General features: G+C 37.6%; 2 protein-coding genes across 4 annotated transcripts in view; one reads left to right on the forward strand and one right to left on the reverse strand.

The window, feature by feature from the left end:
* The first annotated feature begins 1,653 nt into the window (after positions 1 to 1,653).
* LOC143667563 (guanine nucleotide-binding protein G(I)/G(S)/G(O) subunit gamma-10) lies at positions 1,654 to 6,473 on the forward strand. 2 transcript variants are annotated; one of them, XM_077141924.1, is made up of 3 exons: positions 1,654 to 1,790; positions 4,298 to 4,429; positions 5,462 to 6,473. In XM_077141924.1, exons 1-2 carry the CDS (start codon positions 1,710 to 1,712, stop codon positions 4,421 to 4,423), a joined length of 207 nt encoding a protein of 68 aa, XP_076998039.1. In that variant the 5' UTR covers positions 1,654 to 1,709; the 3' UTR covers positions 4,424 to 4,429; positions 5,462 to 6,473. The 2 variants fall into 2 exon arrangements, with proteins under 2 accessions (XP_076998039.1, XP_076998028.1); XM_077141913.1 differs by having other exon boundaries at positions 1,655 to 1,790; positions 5,459 to 6,473.
* Positions 6,474 to 10,026: 3,553 nt separating this feature from the next.
* The window catches only part of SHOC1 (shortage in chiasmata 1), a 118,280-nt gene continuing 101,871 nt past the window's right edge, over positions 10,027 to 26,435 (reverse strand). For both annotated transcript variants that reach the window (XM_077141940.1, XM_077141932.1), the window contains exons 25-28: positions 22,752 to 22,883; positions 20,775 to 20,924; positions 19,165 to 20,122; positions 10,027 to 11,703 (exon numbers count right to left, since the gene is read on the reverse strand). In XM_077141940.1, the coding sequence (XP_076998055.1) occupies positions 11,603 to 11,703; positions 19,165 to 20,122; positions 20,775 to 20,924; positions 22,752 to 22,883 (1,341 nt within the window). In that variant the 3' untranslated portion in view covers positions 10,027 to 11,602. The remainder of the gene's footprint in view (positions 11,704 to 19,164; positions 20,123 to 20,774; positions 20,925 to 22,751; positions 22,884 to 26,435) is intronic.

A 26,435-nucleotide genomic window follows, 5' to 3' on the forward strand; every position in this document is an offset into this window, starting at 1 on the left:
AATCTAAGGCACCCAGGGAAAGATACCTTGGTTCAGGAAGGCCAATGACATTCAGCATTTCTTTCTCAGCTGGAAAGGCACATGGCAAATATGGCGGCATCTGATGGCTTTCTCTCCAGGCCTCTTGTTTCATGAAGCTCTTCTGGGGTAGTCCTTCTTTATCTCTAAAGGTTGCTGGCTGGTGGACTCTGCTTCGTGGTTCTGCAGCGTTCTGAAGCTTTCTCCAAAATATTGCTTTTATAGGATTCCAGTAAACTAATCAAGACTCACATAGGTTGTGTGGAAACACGTCTCCATCTAATCAGGTTTAATGCCCACAATTGATGGTGTCACATCTCCGTGCAGATAACCTCATCAAGTTTCAAACCTACAGTACTGAATAGGGGTTAGAAGAAACTGTTGCTTCCACACAATTGATTAGGATTTCTAGGGTATCTAAATCCTTTCAAACTCGCACAGGGCTATTCCCAGAGAGGGACTCAGCTGTGAGGCATCAGCTAGCACCACTTCCAGGAGCTGGGGGAATGAGCACCTCAGTTCTGAACCGGGAACTTGGGGGTAGGGCTGGCCCAGCCCCTCCTTCTGCTCTTGGTTCAGGCCCAGCTAATCCCAGCATTCTAATTTAACTTCCCCTTGTCTTCTGTAATGATTGGTCGGGGGTGGGCACATGACTCACTACAAGTCAGTGAATCCAATATGGGGATTTTGCTGAAACAATTAGCCCTGTATTTGCTAGGGTGGGACAAGGAGACCATTGGGCCTTCCTTCACAGCACTGGAGAATCTATTCACCCTCTCTATTAAGAAACAAGCAGGCCAAGAGGGCCTTGAAGCTTTTATTTGGACAACTGGATCCACCAGTATAAAATCCCTGAACTTTATAGTTACACAAACCAATATTTACCTTCTTACATTACTCGATTTAAGTGGTTTCCAACAAATACAATGGTGTACAAGAATATTCTAAAGAAATGTTTATGATACATTAAGTGAAAAAAGAGCAACACAATATTACATAGTATGATCCCAATTTTGTAAACAAACTAATGTGAACATTATTTAAAAATGCAGCAACACTGAAACAATGATTACAGTTAAATGGGTATGTGTGTCTCAATTTAATTTTCTTCTCTGTGTTCCACAAAGATGTCAGGTCTCGATTTTACTCTACTTGCAAGTTAGTAAGTAAACCTGTTACCGTTTCATGGAAACCCCACCATTGCCCTACATTTCCCTCAGGATAAGGCCTTCCACTGGCACAGAAGCCTTCACGTTCAGACCCCTTATTTCTCCAACTCATTTCACACCTTGGCTTCAGCCAGACATTTCGGTCTCTGATTTATGAAGAAGGCTTGCCTACCGCAGGCCTATACCGACCCCCAACTCGAGGTTCTCCTAGAAGCCCGCCGCATAGACGCGGAGCCGGCGCCCCTTTGTGGCCCCACCATGCGGCCGACCGTCCCCGCCGCGGCTGTTAGGGAGAGACGCAGGCGCCTTCTCTGTGCAGAGTGCAGGGGGAGTCCAGACAGTTGTCAGTAAATTCAGGACCCGACGCCGTCCATCGCCAGCGGCTGCGGCGAGTGGAGCGGGGTGCCCGGGTGGCGGGGCGGGCGCAGCTGCTTCCCCGCCCCGGGGCGGCGCCCCGCCGGGCCTTGCGGCCCAGCCCAGCCCGGCCCGGCTCGCCTACCCGCGGAGCCCAGCGCCGCCGCCATGTCTTCCGGGGCCAGCGTGAACGCTCTGCAGCGCCTGGTGGAGCAGCTCAAGCTGGAGGCCGGCGTGGAGAGGATCAAGGTGAGAGCGGCCGCGGAGACCGCGCGTCCCGCATCCCCGCGTCCCCGGCGACGAGGAGGCACGTGTCCCCTTGCCTGCTGAGAGGGGCCCGAGCGCCAGCCGAGCGGCCAGGCCCGCGCGGTCGGGGTGGGCGGTGGGGGGGCGTCCCCGCAGGGCAGAGCCTGGACCCGGAGACGCCGGAGAGGAGTTGGGTCCTCGGCCCGGGGCGCGGAGGCTGGGCCCGGTGGGCTCCGGGGCCCGGGACTGAGCACCCGCAGTGGCGTTTCCTTCTCTCAGCGCTCGTCCTGCTGTCCCGACGTGGATGGTGACTCCGAGGGGAGGCTGCGCGTGCGGGCGGCCCGCTGGTGGCACTGAATGGAGAGGACTCGGGGGTGGGTTGCCGGCGCGGGGCAGAGGGAGGCGGAGGAGGTGCTCGGGGTCCGGGCCTGGTGACCCGGCGCGGGGCGCGGTTTCAGGCGGAACAAAGAGCTCTGCTTTGGATGTGTGGGGTTTGAGGTGACAGCCAGTAGGTATTTACCTCTAGAGACCCAACCTCGGATTAGAGAACAAGGCTGAAGGGGGTATTTAAAATGTATCGGAGTGAAAAAAGTGTATTATGTGAAGAGACTGCAGCATGAAAGCCAGGGATCAAACAGAGGGAGGAGGGAAGTGGGAGGAGGAGGACGAGGAGAAAGCAGGGGGAAGAAAGGAGGGAAGGAGGAATTTTCAGACATTGAACTTAGTCGATGCGTCCATTGTTTAGTCAACTGACCAAAAAGTGTCTTGTATTACTGTCTTTAGCACCTAGTGTATCGTTATTTGTAGAATGCATGTATGAATGAATCACTGTTGAGCTGCTGTGTACCTCAGTAGTGCCTCTTCCATGTACTTTTCTGCGTAGGTTCCAGAAATAGGGTGATTCTAGTGGGGAAGGTAAGTTAAACAAATTAACCAATAAATAAAATAATTTCAGATAAGTGCTATGAAGATTATAAAACAAAGTAAGGAGATTAAGAGTTAAGGAATGCAGAGAATTTTCAGTGGCATAATGTAGTAGTAGAGGAGAATGTAGCTGTAGTAGGATAGACTTTTTTTTTTTTGAGGAGCCTAGTTCTAAAGGGAAAGGAACTTCTTTAAGAAATGAAAGGCCATATATATATTTTAAAGGGTTATTTTTATTCAATATAAAAACATACAAACACATTCTTACCATATGATCATTCCATTCTTGATATATAATCAATAATCCACAATATCACATAGTTGTCTATTCATCATCATGATCATTTCTTAGAACATTTGCATCAATTGAAAAATAAATAAAAAGAAAACAGAAAAAAAATCATACATACCATACCCCTTACCCCTTCCTTTCATTGATCACTAGCATTTGAATCTACTAAATTTATTTTAACATTTGTTCCCTCTAGTATTTATTTATTTTTAATCCATATGTTTTGCTCGTCTGTCGATAAGGTAGATGAAAGGAATATCAGACATAAGATTTTCACAGTCACACAATCACACTGCGAAAGCTATATCATTATACAATCATCTTCAAGAAACATGGCTATTGGAGCACAGCTCTACATTTTCAGGCAGTTCCCTCCAGCCTGTCCATTACACCTTAACTAAAAAGGTGATATCTATCTAATGCGTAAGAATAACCTCCAGGGATAACCTCTTGACTGCTTGGAATCTCTCAGCCATTGATACTTTATTTTGTCTTATTTTGCTTTTCCTCCTTTTGGTCGAGAAGGTTTCCTCAATCCCTTGGTGCTGAGTTCCAGCTCATTCTAGGATTTTTGTCCCATGTTTCCAGGAAGGTCTACACCCCTGGGAGTCATGTCCCACATAGAGAGGGGGAGGGCAGTGAGTTTGCTTGTTGTGTTGGCTGAGAGAGAGAGAGAGAGAGAAGCCACATCTGAGCAACAAAAGAGGTTCTCTGGGGGTGACTCTCAGGCTTAATTTTAAGTAGGCTTAGCCTATCCTTTGAGGGGTTAAATTTCATATGAATAAACCCCAAAATTGAGGGCTCAGCCTATTGCTTTGGTTGTCCCCACTGAGAAGCTGCATTCTAAACCAATAAACAGTACTGCCTCAAAAACATGGTGAAAGAACTTTATCACTTGCTTTGAGCAGACTGGATAGGGCTCCAGCCCTGTATATATAAAACAGTTTGCTCAGATACCAAACTTGGATATTTCAGTACATGCTTTATATGAGTGAAAATTTAAGGGAACTCCTGAAATCAGCTATTTCTTCACCACTTCTGACTCAAAACTAGGATTCTAAATTATCAAAGATATGACCTTTTCTTACCTTTGTTGAATAAACGACTAAAGCAAGAATATCCTAAATTGATGTTCATAGAAATAGTAACCTTTCGTCTTTGAAGTTGAGTTAGAGAACTTTTAGTAAAAAGTGTGCCTGTTATTGAGCTGTAAGATCATTTTCAGAAGATTGAATGGCTGTTGGATGGATCTGGCTGCGAGCAGCCTGGCATGCTGCCACCTCTGTTGTTTCAGGTCTCTCAGGCAGCTGCAGAGCTGCAGCAGTACTGCGTGCAGAATGCCTGCAAGGATGGCCTGCTGGTTGGGGTGCCAGCCGGGAGCAACCCCTTCCGAGAGCCCAGATCCTGTGCTTTACTCTGAAAATTGGTAAGTGACAACCCATGCCATCTTGGGGCCAACACAAGACTTCCTATAGGATTTGGGCAACTGACTTGAACATCTGCTCACTTGGGGGCAATTGTTGGCTCACTTGTTGTTCATTAAAATTAACAAAACAAAACAACAAAATGTACAACTCTCCCTGAAAGGCCTCTTTTCTATAATTACCTCGCCTGTAGAACATAACCTAATTAGGAGAGGCTCAGTTCTCTTTGGCACTAACTCATGAGATGTTTATACCTAACTCATTGTGGTTGAGCTCTTTACGTGAGCTGGCTGGCTGTAATTTCTTGACTTTAATCTCAACTTCTGAATCCTGATACCGAACCAGAATTGATTTGCTACTTGGTGCTATCAGCTAGTCTTGGGACTAAAGACTTCCCAGACAGGCCTTGAGACTTGTTTCCACTACCAGCTGTGATTTTTTTTTTTTTATTAAAGCCTTTCAGAATATAACTTTGTGTTTTAATGGAAGAAGAAATGTAGCTACTTGGGGGGGGAGTCAGAATAGGGTTAAAAACCTTTAAAAATTGATTACTGAGATGAAAATGCATTTTGATGGCATGTTAGAAATTTTAAGGGTTAAAATGCCTTATATTGGAGTCACATTCACATTTTTACTATTTTTTTTTAAGGGGACATAGGCATAGATTATTGGACTCTTTGGGGGCCAACATATTTCAAATTGAGTATATAGTACATCATCATGTTAGGTTCCTTATCACATAGTGGTCAAAGGAAACTGTTTATATTAAAAATAAAAAGAAATAATCCTACTATTAGGTACTATTGTAACTTTTAATGGAAAATGTCCACATTTATGGTATTAAAATAATGTTTTTATGTTGGCATATCACTTTTCTTTTTACAAAGCACTTTCATGGATGTAGTTTGGATGTTTTGTGTATTAACCTATCACTTTCTACTTTGAGACTACTAAAGTACTCTATGAAATGATGCATAGTAAATTTTATGACTAAATCTTACTAAAGTTAAAATCTACCAAACTTTTTCCAGTAGAGAAGAAGTTCATGGAGGAATGCCTTCAAGCACAAAGTGAGTGGCTGTCTCCTACTTTCAAGAAAACTCTTTTCCTGTGGCCTGGTCCTATAGCCACAATTCTACAAAAATTGATACGTTTCTGCTCAAAGAAGGAAACTGGGTAAAAGAGTGAATCTTTTAAATAATAATGACCTGGTTCTTTTGATAAAGTGCTTTATACTTAAACAAAAATCCTACCATCAAATATACCAAAATACATCTCTTTCATAAGTGAATTACCAGTGTTTCTATACCTGGAATACCATATATATTTTATTTACTGGATGTTTACATTTTAGGAAGGAAAACATTTTTGTTTTTAAAAATTGAATAATTGTAATTTGTTGTTCCTAAAATTTTTATACTGTAATAAAATTTATCTCATAAATTTAGTTTCTACATGAAAATAAGCAACTATGAACTTGAGGGGAAGAATAGGCTTTACTAATCAAATGGCATCTTGACTTCTAAGTGAGAAGACTGCTTTATTTCTCTCTCTCTCTCTTTTTCGGGGGAGGGTGCATGGTCTGGGAATCAAACCCGGATCTCCTGCATAGAAGGCAAGCATTCTACCATTGAATCACCTTTGCACTCAAGACAGTTTTATTTTTAAACACTAAACACGGAGCTGTTTCAGCAAACTTTTTTTGGGAAAGATTAGTATTGTGTTATGTATGAAGTTGCCCCATCCTGTGCATGAAGCAGATTTGATCTTTGACTTCTTAAGCTCCTCTCTTTTATGATTGTGCTTTAACAAATACTACATTATTTCATGTTTTTAATAAATATTTAAAATGTAACCTACATTCAAATGGTTAAAAACAAAGTAATGTGAAAATATAGGCTCAAAGAATTCTTAATGTCACAGTGTTTTATTTTGATGATGTGCCTTTCAGTTTAATTGGAAAGTATCACTTTTTAAAAGGATACTTTATTTGGTTTGTAATAATCACTGAAGAATTTCGAAATAAAATTTCTGCTTACTTCATCATTTTCTGTGGCAGGAAAATTTTGTTTTAAGGCTTCATGGATTTTTGTTTGCTTGTGAGAATTGAGTGCTGGAAATGGGGAGTGAAATTTTTGTTTTTTAAGTTCTGGTAGAATTGTGTAATGCCATTGATTGTATAATGTGGATGGATTGTATGGTGTGTGACTGTATCTCAATAAGATTGCATTTAGAAAACAAAACAAAAATTAGATACAGTTATATATATATACATGTATAACATACAGAAATGCCTCAAAAAGAATGGCATAACTGTTGAAGTCAAACCAACCAACTTCAGGCCCCTAAACTTGCATGTCAGGAAGCAGAATGACAATTTTCCCAAGGAGAGCATGCTCTTAAGTGGTCTAGGAGAAAAACGGATAAGGAAGGTCTTCTAGCGGGCAGGGCTGGAGTGTCATAGAGAGCAGTGGATCTGGGTTTTCTTCCAGAGACTAGAATCAGTATTTTATCAAGGGACCTCCCCTGATCCCAGGGGGATACATCTGCACAGCTGCATGGCTGAATTTCAAAATGACTATAGACCAATGACTACTGTCTGTCTCTCATTCTTTCCTTTTCTGAATGGGAGTGTGTTTATTGAGGTTATGTCCTTGCCCTACTCTTGTGGACCCTATGTTTGTATGATCCTGGTGGGAGAAATGGAAATAGATAGCTAAAAATTCATAGATCACCAGACTGAGGAGCTACGTCTAGGCCTGAGGAGAAGAATACCTGGTAATCCTGGGCTTTGAGTAGATGGAATGTGGATTTGTCTCTCTTGAGGTAGGAGTAAGTGTGTTCTGTTCTGTGGATGAATGAAATTGGATATTTGGTGACCAGATGGTCTGCTGTGACAGAGATTCTTTCTCTTCACCAAACCTCATTTCTCCTTTGATCTTTCTCCCAGTCTTTAGGGATATTTGGACTGTGCCCATTCTAACTTTTTCATGTTGAAAAGGGGCATCACCAGTACAGAATGGGGGATGGAACTACTTGATGTTCTTGGAGAGGCTGGCCTCTCTGGGTGTCTGGATGTATCTGTCCTAAGAACCATCTGGAGGTTATAGGTTTCTGGAAAGTAAACTTAGTGCATGTAACTTTTTTAGAATCTCAGATAGTGCCCTAGGTGTTCTTTAGGGTTAATGGGAATGGTATTAGTTGGGGTTTGGCAAACTATGGCAATTAGCAATATCTGGCTGAAGTTTGGGTAAGAGTAGCCTCCAGAGTAGTCTCTCAACTCTATTTGAACTCTCTTAGCCACTGACACCTTATTTTGTTACATTCCTTTTCCCCCTTTTGGTCAGGAAGGTATTATATATATATCACATTTTGTTTCTCTGTTAATCTACTGTCGGACACTGCTATTTTGAAACTGTTATGTACCCCAGAAAAGCCATGTTGTTTTCCTAATTCATCTTGTGGGGCTAAACCTATTGTTCAGGGTGGAAACCTGTGATTAGATTGTTTCCATGGAGACAGTACAGAGAAGAAAAAAATAGTCAATAAACATTTGAAACAATATTCAACCTCATTATTTTTTTTTTTTTTTTTTTTTTTTTTTTTTTAAGGAAAGACAGAGAGAAGGAAGGAAGGATAGAAGGAAGGAAGAAAGGGAAACATTTTTAAACATTTTCTTGTTTTATTGTATTTTGTTTTTCCGTTTTTTGTTACATGGGCTGGGGCCGGGAATCGAACCGAGGTCCTCCGGCATAGCAGGCAAGCACTTTGCCCGCTGAGCCACCGCGGCCCGCCCTCAACCTCATTATTTAAGCAAAAGTTTTTTCATCTATCAGACTGGAAAAATTTTTAAAAATCCATAGTTCATAGTGTTGGCATATTGAAGAAAAAGACACTTTTCTATATTGTTGTACATCTTTTTTTTAGAGAAATTATAGATTTACAGAAAAATTATGCAGGATATGGAGTTCTTATTTTCCTCATATAGCCTCCTCCCATACACAGCTGTCCCTTTTGTTAACACTTTGCATTAATGTGGTGCTTTTGCTACAATTGATGAAACAATATTATTATAATTATACAGTTAAACATAGTTCATAGTTTACATTAGGGTTCACTGTGTTATATAGTTACATGGTCTTAAAAAATTTTTATTCTGGTAACATATATTCATCCTAAAATTTCACCCTTTTAACCCCTTTCAGATATAAAATCCTCTGGTGTTAACTGCATTCACAGTGTTGGCACACCTTTTTTGGTGGGCAGTTTGTGTAATATCTACCATAATGCAAAATGCACATGTATCATTTAGCTTTGGCATATGGTTAACAGGAAGACAACAACAGTACCACAGCAGTACCAGAGGTAAATAATTGGTGTGCAGGGACAAAAGATTAGGGGAGATTTTGATTTGATATTTGGTGAGGCTATTGTTAATCAGTTCTTTGTCTCTTTGGACCAATGAAAATTGTCTAAATTGAGAAAGCTGCTGATTGTAAAACCAAGTGAGGACACTATAAGACATGGTTTGTTTATTTTGGACATTCGGCATGATGCGCAATGGATGGAAGGGACTGAAGGATACAATGACTGAGAAGTGATGGAACAACTGTGCGGCTACGAAAAGGAATGCCATTGTGAGGCACACAACAAACTGAATGAACCTTGGGGGACAATGTATTGCGCAAAATAAGCCAGAGACAAAAGAATATGCTATGGTCTCTTTCAGAAAATAGTTATAAGAAAATTGGAGCCCAGATTGTAAGCTTTTATAGCAGTCATACTCAGTCTGAAGTTGTAAGTATATTTCTAGATTTTGAGACACTGAGCTATATGTGTATAAGCTGGTATTCCGTGGAACTTTGAGTACTTTTGTGACACCCAAGATTCAGACCTGGAGCTCTGCATCTCTAAAAGTCAGCATTGCTGCATGAAATGATATTTAAAATAACCAAAAAAGAGATTAGGCTTCAATTAGAGATAAAAACGAAGCTGATCTATTTGGGACTAAGGTAAATCAGAATACAGGGCAAAAGATGATAGTGTATGTACTCTAGAGTTTCACCTACTGTATGAGACCAAAGGCTGAGAGGTTTATTATGTCTAGAACTTAAATTTTATGTAACACACAATCGACCTGTCTGGACAGTTCAATTAAATAACCAAAATACATGGAGCGCAGAACAGGAATGAGGCTTTGTAATTCTCCATAGCTTAATGTAATACTGGGAGACATCCCAAACTATGGTAGGCTGATAATTAAAAAGTATCGGTAGAGTCCCTTGAGGGACTGGAGAAAAAAATGGAAGTATTAAATTTTCCCAGGTCCCCAGTACTTTCTCAAACATTAGGGACTTATCTGGCCTAAGAACCCTCTGGAGGAAAGCAACTTAATACATGAAACTTTGTACAGTCTCAGTTAGAGCCCTACGTGTTCTTTAGGGTTAGCAGGAATGATGTTAGTTTGGGTATAACAAACCATGTCGATTAGCAATATCTGCTGAAGATCGCATAAGAAAGAGTACCCTTCAGAATAGCCTCTTGACTCCAATTGGTCTCTCTTAGCCATTCATACTCTTTTGGTTTGCTAATGCTGCCGGAATGCAATATATCAGAAATGGAATGTCTTTTAAAAAGGGAATTTATTAAGTTACAAGTTCATAGTTTTAAGACCATAAAAATATCCAAAGTAGGGCATCCAGAGAAAGATACTTTGACTCAAGAAAGGCCAATGGCTGTCACATGAGAAGGCATGTGGCTGACATCTATTGGTTCTTGTTCCTGGTTTCATTGCTTCCAGCTTCTGTTGCTGGTGCTTTCCTCTCTAAGCATCTGTGGGCCTTCACTTGGCTCCTCCAGGACAGAACTCTGGGCTCTGGCATGCTTTGCATCTCATAGAAAGGTACACAGCAACATCTGCTGGGCTCTGCATCTCCAAACGTCCATGTTTAGGCATCTGCTCTGTCAGTTGGCACTCCAAGTATATCCAAAAATTTGCGTTTACATCAGATCTGAGCTTTTGGTGTCTCATGGGGCTTCTGCATTTCCAGAAGTCTGCGTCTGCATCTGCATCTGAGGTTTCACCAAAATGTTTCCTCTTTTAAAGGACTCTAGTAAACTAATCAAGAACCACCTTGAGTGTGGCGTTACCTCTCCTTCTAGTCAAAAGGCCACATGTGACCATAATTGGGTATGTCACATGCTCCATGGAAGTAATGTAAGCAAAAGTTCACACTCAAAATTGAGTGGGTCAATCTCCACAGAAACAATTTAATCAAAGATTTCCACCCTAAACAATAGTTCTGGCCACACAAGATTGGATTAGGGTTAAAACATGGCTTTTCTAATCATTTCAAATTGGCACAGATACCTTATTTTGTTACATTTCTTTTCCCCTTTTTAGTCCAGAAGGCACTGTCGCTCAAAGGCCCCATAGACTGGGAGTAGGACCAAAGGAGAAGGAGTTATAACAGAGAAGATAGGATTTAAAAACAAGTATGACTACTGAACCACTATAATGTCCATTTTCCCTATGAGGTTGTCTTTTTCTTATCATTTTGTTGGAATTTGTTGTATATTAGGAGTATAAACTTTTTTTTTTGTATTGCATAGTTTCCAAATATTTTCTCTCAGTCATTTGTTTTTAAATTTTGTTCATGGAAGACAACACTTTAAATTGGACGTTCTCTAACTGTAACCCTAGGTTTCAACTTTCTTGGTTTTGGAGGGTTGACTGTGGTCATCTTCACTTTTTGACTCAATCAGACTGACTTAAAACAGCCTGTGACAGAGGCTATTTTTTTTTCTTTTTACATGGGCAGGCACCGGGAATCGAACCCGGGTCTTCTGGCATGGCAGGCAAGCGTCCTTGCCTGCTGAGCCACCATGGCCCGCCTGACAGAGGCTATTTTAAAAGATTTGTGATGTATAGATGAAGTCGGAAGACATTTGAATCTTTGACAATTATTATGCTAATTAATATATTATAATATTTTATTTATGAAGAAGTAAACTCTGGGACAGAATACATATTATGGAAATGTAATATAGAATCACTTAGCACATCTAAGAACAATTGTGTTTTCTTTAATGTATAAACAAATCTAAATAATTTTGTTATTGGGTTATCATAAAAAGCAATGGGATATGGCATGTAGCACTCTTTGTTCCCTCTTTCAAAAAAACCTCAGACGAGTTTGTCCATCAACTCTACCAGGGACTTTTTCATACACCAGACGTCGTTTTTTGAATTGTGGTAGTTGTAAGTACACGGAATCTGTTAAAAGAAGAAACAGCAAAACCATTTTATTGCTAATAGTAATAAAGTGTAGCTATTGTTTTTTTAGCTTCTCAAGTGGTCCTGTCTCCTAATCATGTTTCTATAATGTGTTAAAATTTCCAATCTGGGATAAAATAATGATGATTTAAAAATTACATTTTTAACATTAATGACCTGTAATTAATGACCCAGTATAAAATTATTAAATACATATTTTTATAGCTCATGCTGTGTATAAGCATTTAAATCTCTCTGTGCTTCAGTTTAAACTTCTGTGAAATGAAGAAGTTACACTATATGATTTCTAAGGCACCTTCCAGTTCTAATATTTTTGAGTAAAACAATCCAAAATGGATTGGAAGGCTACTCAGGCAGGGCTTCCTCGTTCCTGAAGTTTCAGTAGGTCCCCCTTAACTAGAACACAAGATAGAGGTTCACTCCGGCTGATTTAAAAAATAAATATTTTTGTCAAGAAATCTTCACACACATCTAGTCCACACATGGTGCACAGTCAGTGACCCACATCATCACATGTTCTGTACTCATCACCATGAGCATTTTTAGAACATCTGCATCATTCCAGAAAAAGAAATAAAATGAAAAAAAAACCCATCTCATCCCCCTTACCCCTCTGGTCACTGACCACTACTATTTCAAGCTACCCAATTAATTTTACCCTTTATCCCCCATTTATGTATCTTTTTATCCTATTTTTTACTCATCTACCTATACACTGGATAAAAGGAGCATCAGATAGAAGGTTTTCACAATCACACAGTCAGACTGTAAAAGCTATATTGTTATATAATCGTCTTCAAGAACCAAGGCTACTGGAACACAGCTCACCAGTTTCAGGTACTTCCCTCCTGCCACTCCAATATACCATGAACCAAATGGGGTTATCTATATCACACATACATAAGAATAACCTCCAGGATAACCTCTCAACTCTGAAATTTCTCAGCCACTGAAACTTTATTGTCTCATTTCTCTCCTCCCTCTTTTGGTCAAGAAGATTTTCTCAATCCCGTGATGTCACCCTCGCTGATTTTTAGACTAAAACAAAGGTTTATTGCCTGGTCTCTGGGTGCCATTGGAAGAAACTTATGTGGTGACAGTGCATGCAATTGTTTGTTCATTTTCCCTGGGTAAGGCTGTTCCTTAATTCATACTCATGATGTTACGGAATTTATCCTGAACCCTGATGTATAAAAAGTGATGATGCTGAAGGGACTCACTGAATATGACTGTGGAAGACATGTTAGCCTGAAATGTCCTAGATTTGGATGCTTATGGGAGGTCAATTGATGAAATCAGTTGAAAAGAAGGCTAACATTAAAATAAAAAACACTTGTAGTGGTTATTTCTGGTGATATAATCTAATAATTGCAAGAGTTATATGCTGTTCTAAACAAGTTTAAAAAGCAATATAGCCTGGCCGTTAGAGAAATGCAAATCAAAACCACAATGAGATATCATCTCACACCCACCAGAATGGCCATTATCAACAAAACAGAAAATGACAAGTGCTGGAGAGGATGCGGAGAAAGAGGCACACTTATCCACTGTTGGTGGGAATGTCAAATGGTGCAACCACTGTGGATGGCAGTTTGGCGGTTCCTCAAAAAGCTGAATATAGAATTGCCATACGACCCAGCAATACCATTGCTGGGTATCTACTCAAAGGACTTAAGGGCAAAGACACAAACGGACATTTGCACACCAATGTTTATAGCAGCGTTATTTACAATTGCAAAGAGATGGAAACAGCCAAAATGTCCATCAACAGAAGAGTGGCTAAACAAACTGTGGTATATACATACGATGGAATATTATGCAGCTTTAAGACAGGATAAACTTATGAAGCATGTAATAACATGGATGGACCTAGAGAACATTATGCTGAGTGAGTCTAGCCAAAAACTAAAGGACAAATACTGTATGGTCCCACTGATGTGAACCGACATTCGAGAATAAACTTGGAATATGTCATTGGTAACAGAGTCCAGCAGGAGTTAGAAACAGGGTAAGATAATGGGTAATTGGAGCTGAAGGGATACAGACTGTGCAACAGGACTGGATACAAAAACTCCAAAATGGACAGCACAATAATACCTAATTGTAAAGTAATCATGTTAAAACACTGAATGAAGCTGCATCTAAGCTATAGGTTTTTTGTTTTTTTTTTACTATTATTATTACTTTTATTTTTTTCTCTATATTAACATTCTATATCTTTGTCTGTTGTGTTGCTAGTTCTTCTAAACCAATGCAAATGTACTAAGAAATGATGATCATGCATCTATGTGATGATGTTAAGAATTACTGATTGCATATGTAGAATGGTATGATTTCTAAATGTTGGGTTAATTTATTTTTTTCCATTAATTAATAAAAAAAAGCAATATAGAAGGTTGTTATATTGTAGAGGTCACAAATAATATATACCTACAGGATGAATGAAAATTATTTTGAGGTTATGTCAATGGCTTTAAATAAATTTTCTGGGTCTACATCAATATGAATTCAAAATGTGTTAAATCTTAACCTATTTGGAATTAATGGTATGCTGTGGAAACCAGAGTAAAGTCAAAAGTTACCACAGTGATAGTGAAGATACTGACATCAAAGAGTCATGTTTGTTTGAATAAAATTGTTTTATGGAATGTAAGAGTAGACAAATGCAATATTTCTAAACTGATATTTTATATAATGTGATTTAAAATATGTATTTATAACTAAATGAATTAAAATGTAACTAGATATTTGACTATTCTATTTATGCAAGTTTAAGTATTCAAATTTGTTAAAAACTATCTCTGGGATCTTCTTTTCGAGAAAATGGAGGGATTATTTTATATTTTGGAGGGCCCTATGTTCAACAATTCATAGTAGTAAACATTCTTAAGTTGCTTCAGAGTGTAAAAGAAATGGAATTTTCATCCAATTCATTTTATGATGCTGGTATAACCTTTATGCCAAAATTTGACACAAATAAAGAATGCAACAGACCAATTTCATTATGAATGTAGGTATGAAAATCATGAATAAATATTAACAACCATATTCAATATCATATTAAAATAATCATCCCTTCATGCTCAATTAGATTTATTATAGAAATGCAAAGATTATTTAAAATTAGTAAACCTTTAAATATAATACTTGATATCAATAGGACAATGGAGAAAACATATTTGATTTTCCCTAGTAGATGCTAAAAAGAGGTTGGATAAAATTCAACATCTATTCCTCACCAAAATTTTTACAAAACTAAGTGACAGAATACTTCCTATTAAAATCAGGAACAAGGAAGTTGTAACCATTAAATGGGAACAAATCCGAGTTTTGTGAGGCCTAGAGCTTCTACAGTGTGGGAGGGCCGAGGCCACAGAGGAGCCTTGAAGTTCAAACTTTGCTTTTTTGTTTTATGTTTTTCCAATCATGGTTAGACCACCTTTGTATGGACATTAGAATTTATTTTCTTTTATTTTTGCATGTCCATTTATTAAACAAGAACTCCTTCATGACAATTTAATGCAGTGTTTATTTAGCAATTAGTGTTGAGAAAATTATTCCCCTCTACATACAATATTACAGATTTGAACACTGAAAACAATCAGGACAATTTCCATGAAAAATTGGCCCTTCAAAAGAAAGTAAAGCGTTAAGCCCAACTCTGCAAGTGAAATCATTGCCCTCCGCTCTATGTGGGACATGACATCCAGGCAAGTCTCCCTGGCGGCGTAGGATCAACAATTTCATCCTGACTAAAAGTGGGAAAAGAAGTGTAACTAATAAATTATCAGTGGCAGAGAGAGTTCAAATAGATCTGAGAGGCTACTCAGAATGTTGCTGTTATGCAAGCTTTAGTTAGATATTGCTACCTATCATCACCTGCCAAACCCCAACCAGGACCATTCCAGCCAATCCTAAAGAACACCTACAACCTCCAAATGGGTCCCTGGACCAGATAAATCCTGACACCTAGAGGGCCCAGCCTCTCCAGAACGTCAGATAGTTTCATCTCCCTACCCCATATTAGTGACAGACCCTTCCAAGAAAAAGTTAGAATGGCCATAGCCCAAACACCCCTAAAGAGAGGAACAGACAGATCAAAGGTGATGGTGGAGTTATACAGAAAGATAGGATTTAACAAATGAGTATGCTGAATCATTAAATTGATATCTCGTTTAGTCTCCAGTATCTTAGAGCAGCTAGAAGTAAAAACCTAAGATTGTGGAATTGTAACCCATGTCAAACTCTGAAATATGTTCTACAACTAATTGTGGTGCTGTGCTTTGAAATTTATTGCTTTTTTGAACATATTTTTCACACGCATAAAAAGTCGATTGTGATGATAAAAATATTTATGCCTTTCAGCCTCCTATATTCTGTAGCAGCTAAAAGGAAATATCTGAAAGGATGGTATGGTAGCACATGACAAACTCTGGGTTCTGTCCTGTAACTACTTGTTGAGGGGTGCTTTGGGAACTATTGCATTTTATTTCTTTGCTTTGTATATACGCTATATTATACAATCAAAAAGTTATTAAAGGGTGGGCCACGGTGGCTCAGCAGGCAAGAATGCTTGCCTGCGATGCCAGAGGATCCGGGTTCGATTCCTGGTGCCTGCCCATGTTAAAAAAAAAAAAAAGGTTATTAAAAAAAAAACTAAAGGGCAATGTGAGGCTCTGTCAGTAGTCAGGGACAAATAAAAAGAAGCCAAGCTTTTGGGGCCCCCCAAAACACTCCCAATGGACAGAGAAGCAGTTGGAACAAGGTGTCCCCCTTACCAGGACAGTTTGAGGAGATAGGAGCTCTGAGCAGCAAGAGCATAAACCAAAGTTTACTAAATGGGCAACACTCAGAATGCCACACAGCTGTCTTTGAACTGATAAAAAGAAGCTGAGTTAGCATTGCTTCCAAAGTGTCACTTGGGGAAGTATCCATTGGAAAGATTTATAACTTGGCCATCCTTTGTTATAAAGTAACTACATATTCTGGCCCTTCCAGAGAACAAAAATGCTACCATTTTGTTTCAGTAACTCAATACATTCATTTTGCAATGGCTCAGCTAGTTCGCTCAGGACTTTTTTTCCTAGCCAGACACAACTACTTGTCCTGCAGATGGAGAGCAGATAGAGCAGCTAGAAAGTGTTATTTGTGTATTGATATCATCAAGCTTCTCATGGCAAATAATTTATTTTGCTTAGGCCAAAAAACCTAGAAAGGGCAACTGAACGAACCCAGAGCACCAACAAACCCATCTGAAATCCAAGTAGAAGGATTGCCTGGCAGCCTCGCTGTCCTGGCAGAGGGGGGCAGGCAGTGAGGTTCTGGGGCAGGCCTGAACTCAACCTGGGAAACACCAAGCTGGAGAATACCCTCCTTCTTGTCAGGTCACAACAGTGGGGAGTGAGCCAGGAGTGGGCTTATCACCATTTTAAACTAAAGAAGGGGAAGACAGCATTGATGATCTTTTTTTCTTTTTAAAAATGGAACAACTTTCCTCTTGCTGTTTGAGGTGTGCCATGCCTCTCAAATGGAGCAAGGGGTTCAAAATGCCAAATGCAATTGTACTGATTAATCACTATTTCACAGAAATATACATTCCCTCTCAGACTATTTAATTAAGCAGAAAGTGATGATAGGCAGAAAGCAGCATAGAAGAGACAAGGCAAGTCCGTTGCTTTTGTTTTGTTTTTAAAAAATACATATGATGTAAAAGGGGAAATGGCCAAACCTCAAACCAGCATTGCTAAAAGCAATATCAAAAGGACACAATCTAAAATCATGCTACAAAAATAGTGTTACCTGGTTTAACTAAATGTACATCTTTTTTTCAATTCCGTGATTGACAAGAGTGCTTTTGTGACACATGGGAGGCACCAAAGGTGACATGATTATTATTTGTCTTATAACATACAGATTTAGAACTGCCTACTTTGGAAAAAAAATACAGTCATACCTATAATAAATAGTTTACTGTTTTGCCATGGGATCCTGAGCCCCTAGAAACTTCAATATATACAAGGAATTTCAATCCCTAGCATTCTGTTAAAGGGAATGACATTAAACAAAATCAATTTATGAGAAACACTGATTTTATCCAAATCCTTACCATGGGGCAGGATTTGAAAACTCGTTTTAAATGGGCTGTGGCATGGAAGAGTTGGAAACAGGTGGCCCCCACTGTGGGCCTAAGCCAGCATGGGGCCGTCCTTGCCCTCCCACTTCTCCAGGAGCCACCGTCCTCAAGCTCTGGGGGTAGCCAGGTTTCCCATCAGGCCCTGAAGGCTTGCCTTCCTGACTTCTGCCCAGAGAGGAAGTGAGCACAGAAACTTGTAAAATTGAGTCTGAAAAGGCAGAAGGCAAAATGGGGCCCTTGGAGGGAAGACACCCATTAGTCATGCTTGGCCCCACCTGGGGTCGGCATCAAGTGACCCCTACCACCCTAATTTTCCTGACCATTCCTTAGGTTTGCTTCCATAAAGACAGTATTTCCTACTAGGGAGGGCAGTGTCATCAAAGATGACTTACATTTCATAGTTTTAGACTATTACTGAATCCCATACAAACTATTATCTTGTGAGACATCTTCTTACCTCTGAGGCACAATTATGAAAAGAAACTTTGGGCCTTGCCCTAAATTCCACCCACAAAGCTGAAAAGGTAATTTGAGGCAACTTCTTACTTGTAAATGAGAACTACAAGAGTTCTGACAGCTCCCCAGAGCCTAGGCAGCACTGACCCCTCAGCCAAAGGCTCTGTGGCCCTTGTGTCTTATGTACCCCAAAGAAAACATGCCACCTCAGTGTGTCTGGGTGGCAAGTCACCCAAATAAAGTCTTGGCATAAAAAATGTAGACAAACTAAGCCTATGAAGTAGATATGCTATTCAAGGGTCCATAAAGAATTTAGTATCTTGTTTTGGATGCTCTGGCAAATGCAATAAGAAATGATGGATCTACTATATAGAAGGAAGAAATAAAATTGACCTTATTTAAAGTTCAGAAACCTCAAAAACATCAATTGGAAAAGGGAGCTAATAGTAGTGTCTACCTAATAAGGCTATTAGAATTAAAATAAACAATCCATTCAAGGGGAGTGGTGCCTGACAAAAACTCTAGTAAATAACAGTCAATTAAATATCCCTGTCTTACAAAATACTAATTTTCTAATTCACTGATTTCTCTGTTTAATCTTTGGATTTGTTCTGTGTTCTTATTTTTTTAAATTGGATGTTTAGCTCATTTAAAGCTACAAGGATTTGACATATTCTCTTTTCTTTGTATTTATTTTCTTAATAGTCTATAATTAGAGTTCTGATTTTCTTTTGACCCAAAAGTTATTCAGGATAGATTTTTAAGTATAGTAGTTAAGTAATTTTAAAAATTGATTCTATCTTTTAAAATTAAATTTGAGAGTAGTTTCAGCAACTATATGATAGTGTTACCTGAAAATGATTCCTTGTCTCCTGAATTAGCTGATGATTCAAGTTGCCTTTTCTGTATTAAACATTTTTCAGGTCTTTGGCAGAAATAAAGGCTGTTCAATTCTTTTTGGTTTACATTAGAATCAGAAGCACAAAATAAATCTAAACTTGGAACATTTTTCCTGAATGCCTTTTTAGTCCCAGCATTTGAACTTTCATATGTGAAGCCTTCTAACTCATCTGCTGGACATTTTTGCTGATTAGTGAATAAATTATCTTCTTGAGAGTACCATTTGTCACATGTGGTCTTCTTTGTACCATACTGTAAGTTGAATGGGTGATTCTCTTGTTTTAATACATTTTTCTTAAAGTTCCAATGGAGAGGAGATTGAAAGTCATCTAGTGAAAAGCTAGGGGCAGATACTTCTTTATTTATGAATCCTTTTGTTTCATTTGTTTCCTTTTTCTGATCATTTATAAAATTAGGGGCAACTCTCTTTTGAGTATAAGTTGGTGATATTTTAGCTTCACAGTCCATTTGCATTAGACCCAAACAAAATATATCAGATTCTGAATCATCCTGGTTTAGGAAGGAATTACAAGCTGCTTTCCTTGAGTCAACATTGATCAGAAGAGGATTATTCTGCACAATGTTTGGGTTACAACTGGAGCCTTTCCAATAGCTGGTCTGAGTGTAAGAAATCACAGGTGGTAAAATGCATGGCATTTCTCCTAGTTCTATAAAGGAAGATGTATAATTTGAAGTGGTGTTTGTTTCTTCTTGCACTGCCTCTCCTAAGTTTGAATATTGGTAACATTCATTATTTTCTCGAGTGACAGAGTCTGAAGAACCAGAAGCTGAACTCTGAGTAATAAAGGTAGTGGTTTGATTCCTGTTTTCCTTAGGTGATGAAATTTGAGGTGATTTTGGTATGGAAGAAGAATGGATCCCAAATAAGGAAGTAATGCTACAAAAATGCTAAAAAATTAAAATAATAAAATTTAATGCAGTATAAACATCAATCAAGTAAGTATAAATAAATAATGATAATTATCCACTAGGTAATAAGGCAAAATATAAATATGTAGTTCATAGTTTTACACTAATCCATTAATAAGAACATAAAATAATTAGCCTCAACTAGAAGAAAAACATAGTCTGCACATTTATTTTCTAATTACTTACAAGTTGCACATGAATAAATTCTTCATAAGATATATACTATATATGATGCATCTATTAGCAATAAATCTAAAAGGCCCTTTAACTACTTTTGTATAGTAGAAGGCTGTAAGGATTGTTTGGAAGCAGTAAATGTAAATCACATGTGACCAGGGTGCACAATCGAATATTTATGGGCATAATAACATTTCAAAAAGTGTAGTAAAATGACTACTGAACTATCAATACAATATCAATATCAATTCAGTATTATCAATAGCTTTAAAATGTACAATGTGACTGATGGCTGATGAGAATTCTATGTGAAATTTAATGCAAGTAAATTAATTTTTTGCCATGTGAAAAACAATTAAACTTGGATAGCTTTATTTTGGAAACCCTTATGGTAAAATGAGATACTCAAATGGAAAGGAAATAAACACATATAATAATATAAATCTGAACTAACCTTTAGTACTTTTTCTGGAACATCTGGTAGGAGTTCCTGAAGTTCACAAAAAGTTGCTAATAATAGCCAGTGCAGTGAAGGTGACTTATTTAACATAAGCTGAGCCACCAATGGATTAATACATGGAAAATCAAGTAAGTACATTTCTTCCTAGAGAAGAGTTTAAGGAATACAGTCAGTATTTTTTGAAAGTGACCCATTTTATTTTACTTACTTTAGTAGATTAAATTTTGTACCATTGCACATACCATTGAATTTGGGACACCTGGAAAGAAAATATGGCCAGAAGGGAAGAAACTTCTTTAAGTAGTAGAGTTCATACACTCTCAGAATTGGAAAGACCTTCAAGTTCACTAAGTTTAATCACCCACCCAAAATTAATCATTCAATTCATTTCCTTCAAATGACAGTTATTTTATGTAAAGGTATATTTTCTAATGAGAAAACTTTTAGGGGGCTTAGTTACATTTATCAAGATTTCTTTTGTTTTCCCCTTTCTCCCTTTGTAGACCAATATGCTGTTATTATTTGACTAAGATGAGCCATGTTCATATCTAAGCAATGTTACAAGTCCAGGAAAGCTTTGTTAAAAGAGCTTAGTTCTGAAGAACGATTATCAGAACTGACCTTGATAGTCTAAAAATTGATGTTTTCAAAGAAGTCTCATAAAAATCTGGAAATACAGCAGTCACTACATGCCACATTTCTCTTTTTTTTCTGGATTACATTGACCTTTTGAATGCTCTTTGACTTTGCCAAATGAAGAAATGTTGAGTAGATTAGATATGCTTTGGTAGCAAAGAAATTGTATACATATGCACACCTGTCATAGTTTATTATATCCACACTTACTGACAGTACTATGTTCTGTTTAAGCATATAAAAGTTCTGTGATTTAATATCGATTTTATTTTATAATTTTATTTACTTAGAATAGGTAAAACAGTCACATGGCTCAAAATTCAAAAGGTACTTAAGCATGTATAGTAAGTCTCATTCCCACCCCATTCTTCCAGTTCTCTCTGGAAACAACCAACATTATTGTTTCTTATATATTCTTCCAGAAATATTTTCTTTCTTTACAAACAAATACATATAAATAGTATTTTCCACAAATAGTAGCAGACTGAAAATGCTCTGATTGACAACCTTCATTTTCCATTTAACAATATACCTTAAAGATCATTTGATATTAGTACATAAAGAGCTTCATCTTTTTTTATGATTTCATGATAGGAATATATTTTAAAGTAAAGGAAACATAAACACTGGGTTAGTATAAGAAGTTGGAAACATTTATTCTCATACAAAAATTTTTCTAAAATTAACAACTTTATTAGAAAATTCAAAACCCTACTTTCAATTTCAAATTATTTCAATAATAATTTCAATTATGTGTTTGAACTACTGAGAAATCACTGAATGATAGGATTTGCCATTCTTATAATATATTTTCTATCTTTAAATTTAGGGATTAGAAAAAGTTGTTTTAAAATTATTAGGTATTGAAATCAGTAGGTGATCCCATATTAAGCAAAATTTCAATGTCTATTATAAAAGTTCTCATTAAAATTATTCCATGAAATTGAAAAATACTCAAGGTTTGGCAAAATGATCGAAGTTAAATGTTTTTGTGCATAATCTTGTAATGCAAGCATTACTAAGAGGCAATATATGCTAACAGAAAGAATGTTTAGGGCGGGCCGCGGTGGCTCAGCGGGCAAAGTGCTTGCCTGCTATGCCGGAGGACCTCGGTTCAATTCCCGGCCCCAGCCCATGTAACAAAAACGGAGAAACAGAATACAATAAAACAAGAAAATGTTTAAAAATGTTTCCCTTTCTTCCTTCCTTCCTTCCTTCTATCCTTCCTTCCTTCTCTCTGTCTTTAAAAAAAAAAAAAAAAAAAAAGAATGTTTAAAGTACATGTATTTATATTTGCTTTGCAAGATGTGATATATATATATTTAAGAAATAAACCTTAGATGGTGAAACTTCCAGCCAGGATTTATCCAACCATTCATGAGGATTTCTGTTTGAGGTCATTAAAATGTGGTCAGCAATCTGTCGAATTATCAATGCAGTCTCTTCTACTCCTGGTGCAATTATAAGCTAAAATATATATTGTTATATGTTATTAACGGGAAATATTAGGAAGTAAAATATATCATTTAAACATAGCTTGCAGTTAGAAGAAAAAGTAAAAGTTAAAAAACCCTAGCTGATTCTGACTTTAAATACTAGTTTAGATATAATTAGTTAATTTATCTATCTGAAATCTAGGACATTTTATTTATGAGAATAATCAATTTCTTTCATTTCAATAATGATAGCCTCATAGTTTCCAGTTTGGGGAACTAAATTGTTTTTCTTCACTTTCATTTTAAATACCTTTGGCATTTAGTAACAAAGTCTTTTAAAAATATCTTTGCTGCTATATTTCATCTATATTAGAAGAAACAAATTTGAATATTACTCATAATGTTTAATTTTTCACATTTTCTAGGTCTCACCTAAAAGGGAGAATTTAAAATATATAGTCCAAGATTTTTCAAAAACAAAGTCAAACAAAAAAGAAAGGATATTTATACAAAGAGTTTGATGCTGTATACAAAAAGAAATAAAAGGTTTTGGTTCAGAGTAGTGATCCTCAGTTTTGCGATTTGCTATATCCAATTTTGTCTTATTTGATTTTAAGATACCCCTACCAAAATTGTGTGTATGTGGGTCTGTATTAAGTTCAACCCTAAAAAGGAATTTTTCATATCCACTATTTCCTGTCACTTGTTTTTTTCTCATGCCTTTCTCTCTTCTGAAATGCCAGTTTTTGCCTTCTCCTCTCACTTCTTTCTCTTTTTCATCTTTTAGAGTTGGTAGGAGGAAAGCTAGTTCATGGTTTAGCAGTTTAATATGAACTGAGAATTACTGCCCTAAACAATCATACCTTGGAAATATAACTATTCTGTCCTGCTAAGAAACGAAGACTAATTAAGACATCTTTTCTTTCATAAGAGTAGCAAATACAAAACTGTTAGTACACACTTGGGAAGTATATGTATTCTAAAGAATGATTTTCTTTAAATGATATTAAATATTCATAGAGTGTACAGAAATAACGTTAAATTCCAAATTTACTTTATTGTTAAGTTTGGGATATTTTGAGAAATTTTTATATAAGAACACATTTTATTTAAAAGTCATGATTTTACGATAATGGTAATGATTATCATCTCAATTTGTTAGGGCATGGATTCTCGAGTTTATGACTAGAATTTAAGAGATCCAGAAATTCCCTAGAATTGTTTTCAAAATTTGCATGTGTATGGGTTTGTGCATTTTTCTGAAGAGAAGGTTCATGTGAAATCTATAAAAAATTTTTTAAATGAGAATAGCATTTGGTACAACACAATTAGCAGTATTTTTCTTTTAGTTTAAGAAAATGTACTTTGACTCAATATTTTAGGAACAACTATAATTATGCTCAGTAGAGTAGAGCAAAGTGACCATAGTTGCTTCTCAAATTCAATGGAAAAAACTGGGCTACATTTTAGATTACTGTGTAAAAACATGTAAAGACTTAGGAACAGTTTGACCTAGATGGGAGCAGACTGCTATTTGGAATAGACTGTGTGCGGGAAAGGAGAAGGTCATCTCTGCCGCTTGGGGTCTTCCTCCCGGCGAGAGGGGGAACTGTGGCGGTCGCGATCCGCTATCGGGTTCCGGGGGCTCGAAGGTCTGGAGGGCGCGCGACGGTAAAGAAACAGTCGCGGGAACGAGTGGACGTGCACACATCGAACGTTTATTAGTGGAAGTGCAGGGGTTTATATAGCGCGGCGGCGGAAATTGGGAGGGGGGTAGAAGGACGCTGCGATTGGTGGAGGGTTTGGGTGTGGAGACGAGTTAATGGGCCTATTAGAGAGCGAGAAGAGAGTGGTGTGATGTGAGGTAATGAGTTACTGGGTAGAGGGCTAGCAAGAAGAAGACGAGTTTTTACATCTGGCAGTGATGTCAGGAGTTGCTAGGCAGAGGGTTTTTGAGATGAGGCTGATATTACATCCAGCAACTGTGCCTGGGCGATACCTCCTATTTCATCCCAGAATGCGTTCCTTGGCACATGTTCTCTCTGAGCCATGTCAATCTACCTGAATACACTATCACTCAATCATATTATATGCCCCATATGTAGAGTAATAAAGAAATAATTCCCTAAAGCATATTTGAATGTAACTGCTTACCATGAGCTGGGAAGAGAAGAGGTTAATTAAGTGGTGAAATCTCATTTGAAGTGATAAATAAGACAAATATACATTTGCCCTTCATTTATTTAGGTAACTTTTCTAAAAATTTTATTCTTATGTTTAATATGCATCACAGGATCAAAATCCTGATTCTATTTCAAACAGACCATTTGCTGATTTTTCTTACCAGATTGTGCTTTGATTTAGCAGAGGCTAATTGAATATTTTTGCTTTGCACAAAGAATGGTGCTATATGCTATGGTTTTACAAATATAAAGGACCTAGTTCTTACTCTTCAGGGAGGAGGATAAATTTATTATACTTCATGCTAATAATAAAGGTACAAATAGCTGTTAGGAGAATGGATGAAGGAGAAATATATCCTGAGAAGATAAATTGAGATTGGGGCCAGTTTCTTAAAAGAGGTAGTATTTGAACTGGGCCTTGAAAAACTTGTGGAACTGTGATGGCTGGATGTAGGGGATGGAGGATGGTATTCTGCGGAAAAGCAGGCCAGAGTTTCACTGTGGCTGAGAGGGGATATTATGGGGCATACTCAGAAACTGGTGAGTAAGATGATGGTAAAGGAAAGATTATATGGGCCAAATTATGGAGGAACATGAATTAGCTGAGTTTGAACTCTGTTTGAATGAAGTAGGAAGTTCATTCAAAGACAGAAGGTCTTTGAAGAAGAAAATTCAACTCAAAACAAAAATTTATCAAGAGGCTGCTATGTGCCTGACATTATGCTAAGTTCCAGGAACACAAAGAAATGAAGAAACATGTTCCCTTTGCTTCAGGAGCTTACAGTCTAGGGAGTGAAATATTCACTGTTCTATTTCAGAAATGTAATTGGTGTCAATATATATGATGAATTGGAGTTAGGAAAGAATAGAAGTAGGGCATTTAGTTAGGAAGCTACTTCAAAATTTCATGTGAGAGATGATAAAAGCCTGAATTTTTCTGAATACTGCAGAGTTCAAATGAATATTTAGCCTCTGATTACTTTTGTCTCAAGCTTGAAGATGGGTTAATAGTGAGGCCATAAACTACGCTTGGAAGAGGATGAGAAGTTGTGTTTGAGACATTTATATTTGAAGTCCTTGTGGGATTTTCATGTGGCTATTTCTAGTAGACTGTGAGATTATAGGTACAAACCTTAAGAAAAGTCAGGAAATGTTTAAGAATTATACTAAAAAATGAAAGCTAAATCTGTGGAAATGTCTGAGTTCATTAAGAAAAAAAAAGTAAGATGAAAACAGAAGAGTGCTGAGCCCTGAACTTTGGAGGAACATCTAAAGTTCAGAGCAGGACATATTCTATTCATATGTCATAAGATTTCCATTTCAGCGAAGATAAAAATTTAGTTAGTCTTTCATAAGCGAACATTTTTTTCAAGTGATGTTTATTTTTATTCATAATCTGC

Source organism: Tamandua tetradactyla, chromosome 2, assembly GCF_023851605.1.
Source record: "Tamandua tetradactyla isolate mTamTet1 chromosome 2, mTamTet1.pri, whole genome shotgun sequence".
NCBI lineage: Eukaryota > Metazoa > Chordata > Mammalia > Pilosa > Myrmecophagidae > Tamandua > Tamandua tetradactyla.

Coding starts and splice junctions, on each gene's coding strand:
- LOC143667563 (XM_077141924.1), top strand. CDS start 1,710: ATGTCTTCCGGGGCCAGCGTGAACGCTCTGCAGCGCCTGGTGGAGCAG. Junction 1,791..4,297: donor CCGGCGTGGAGAGGATCAAG/GTGAGAGCGGCC, acceptor CTGTTGTTTCAG/GTCTCTCAGGCAGCTGCAGA.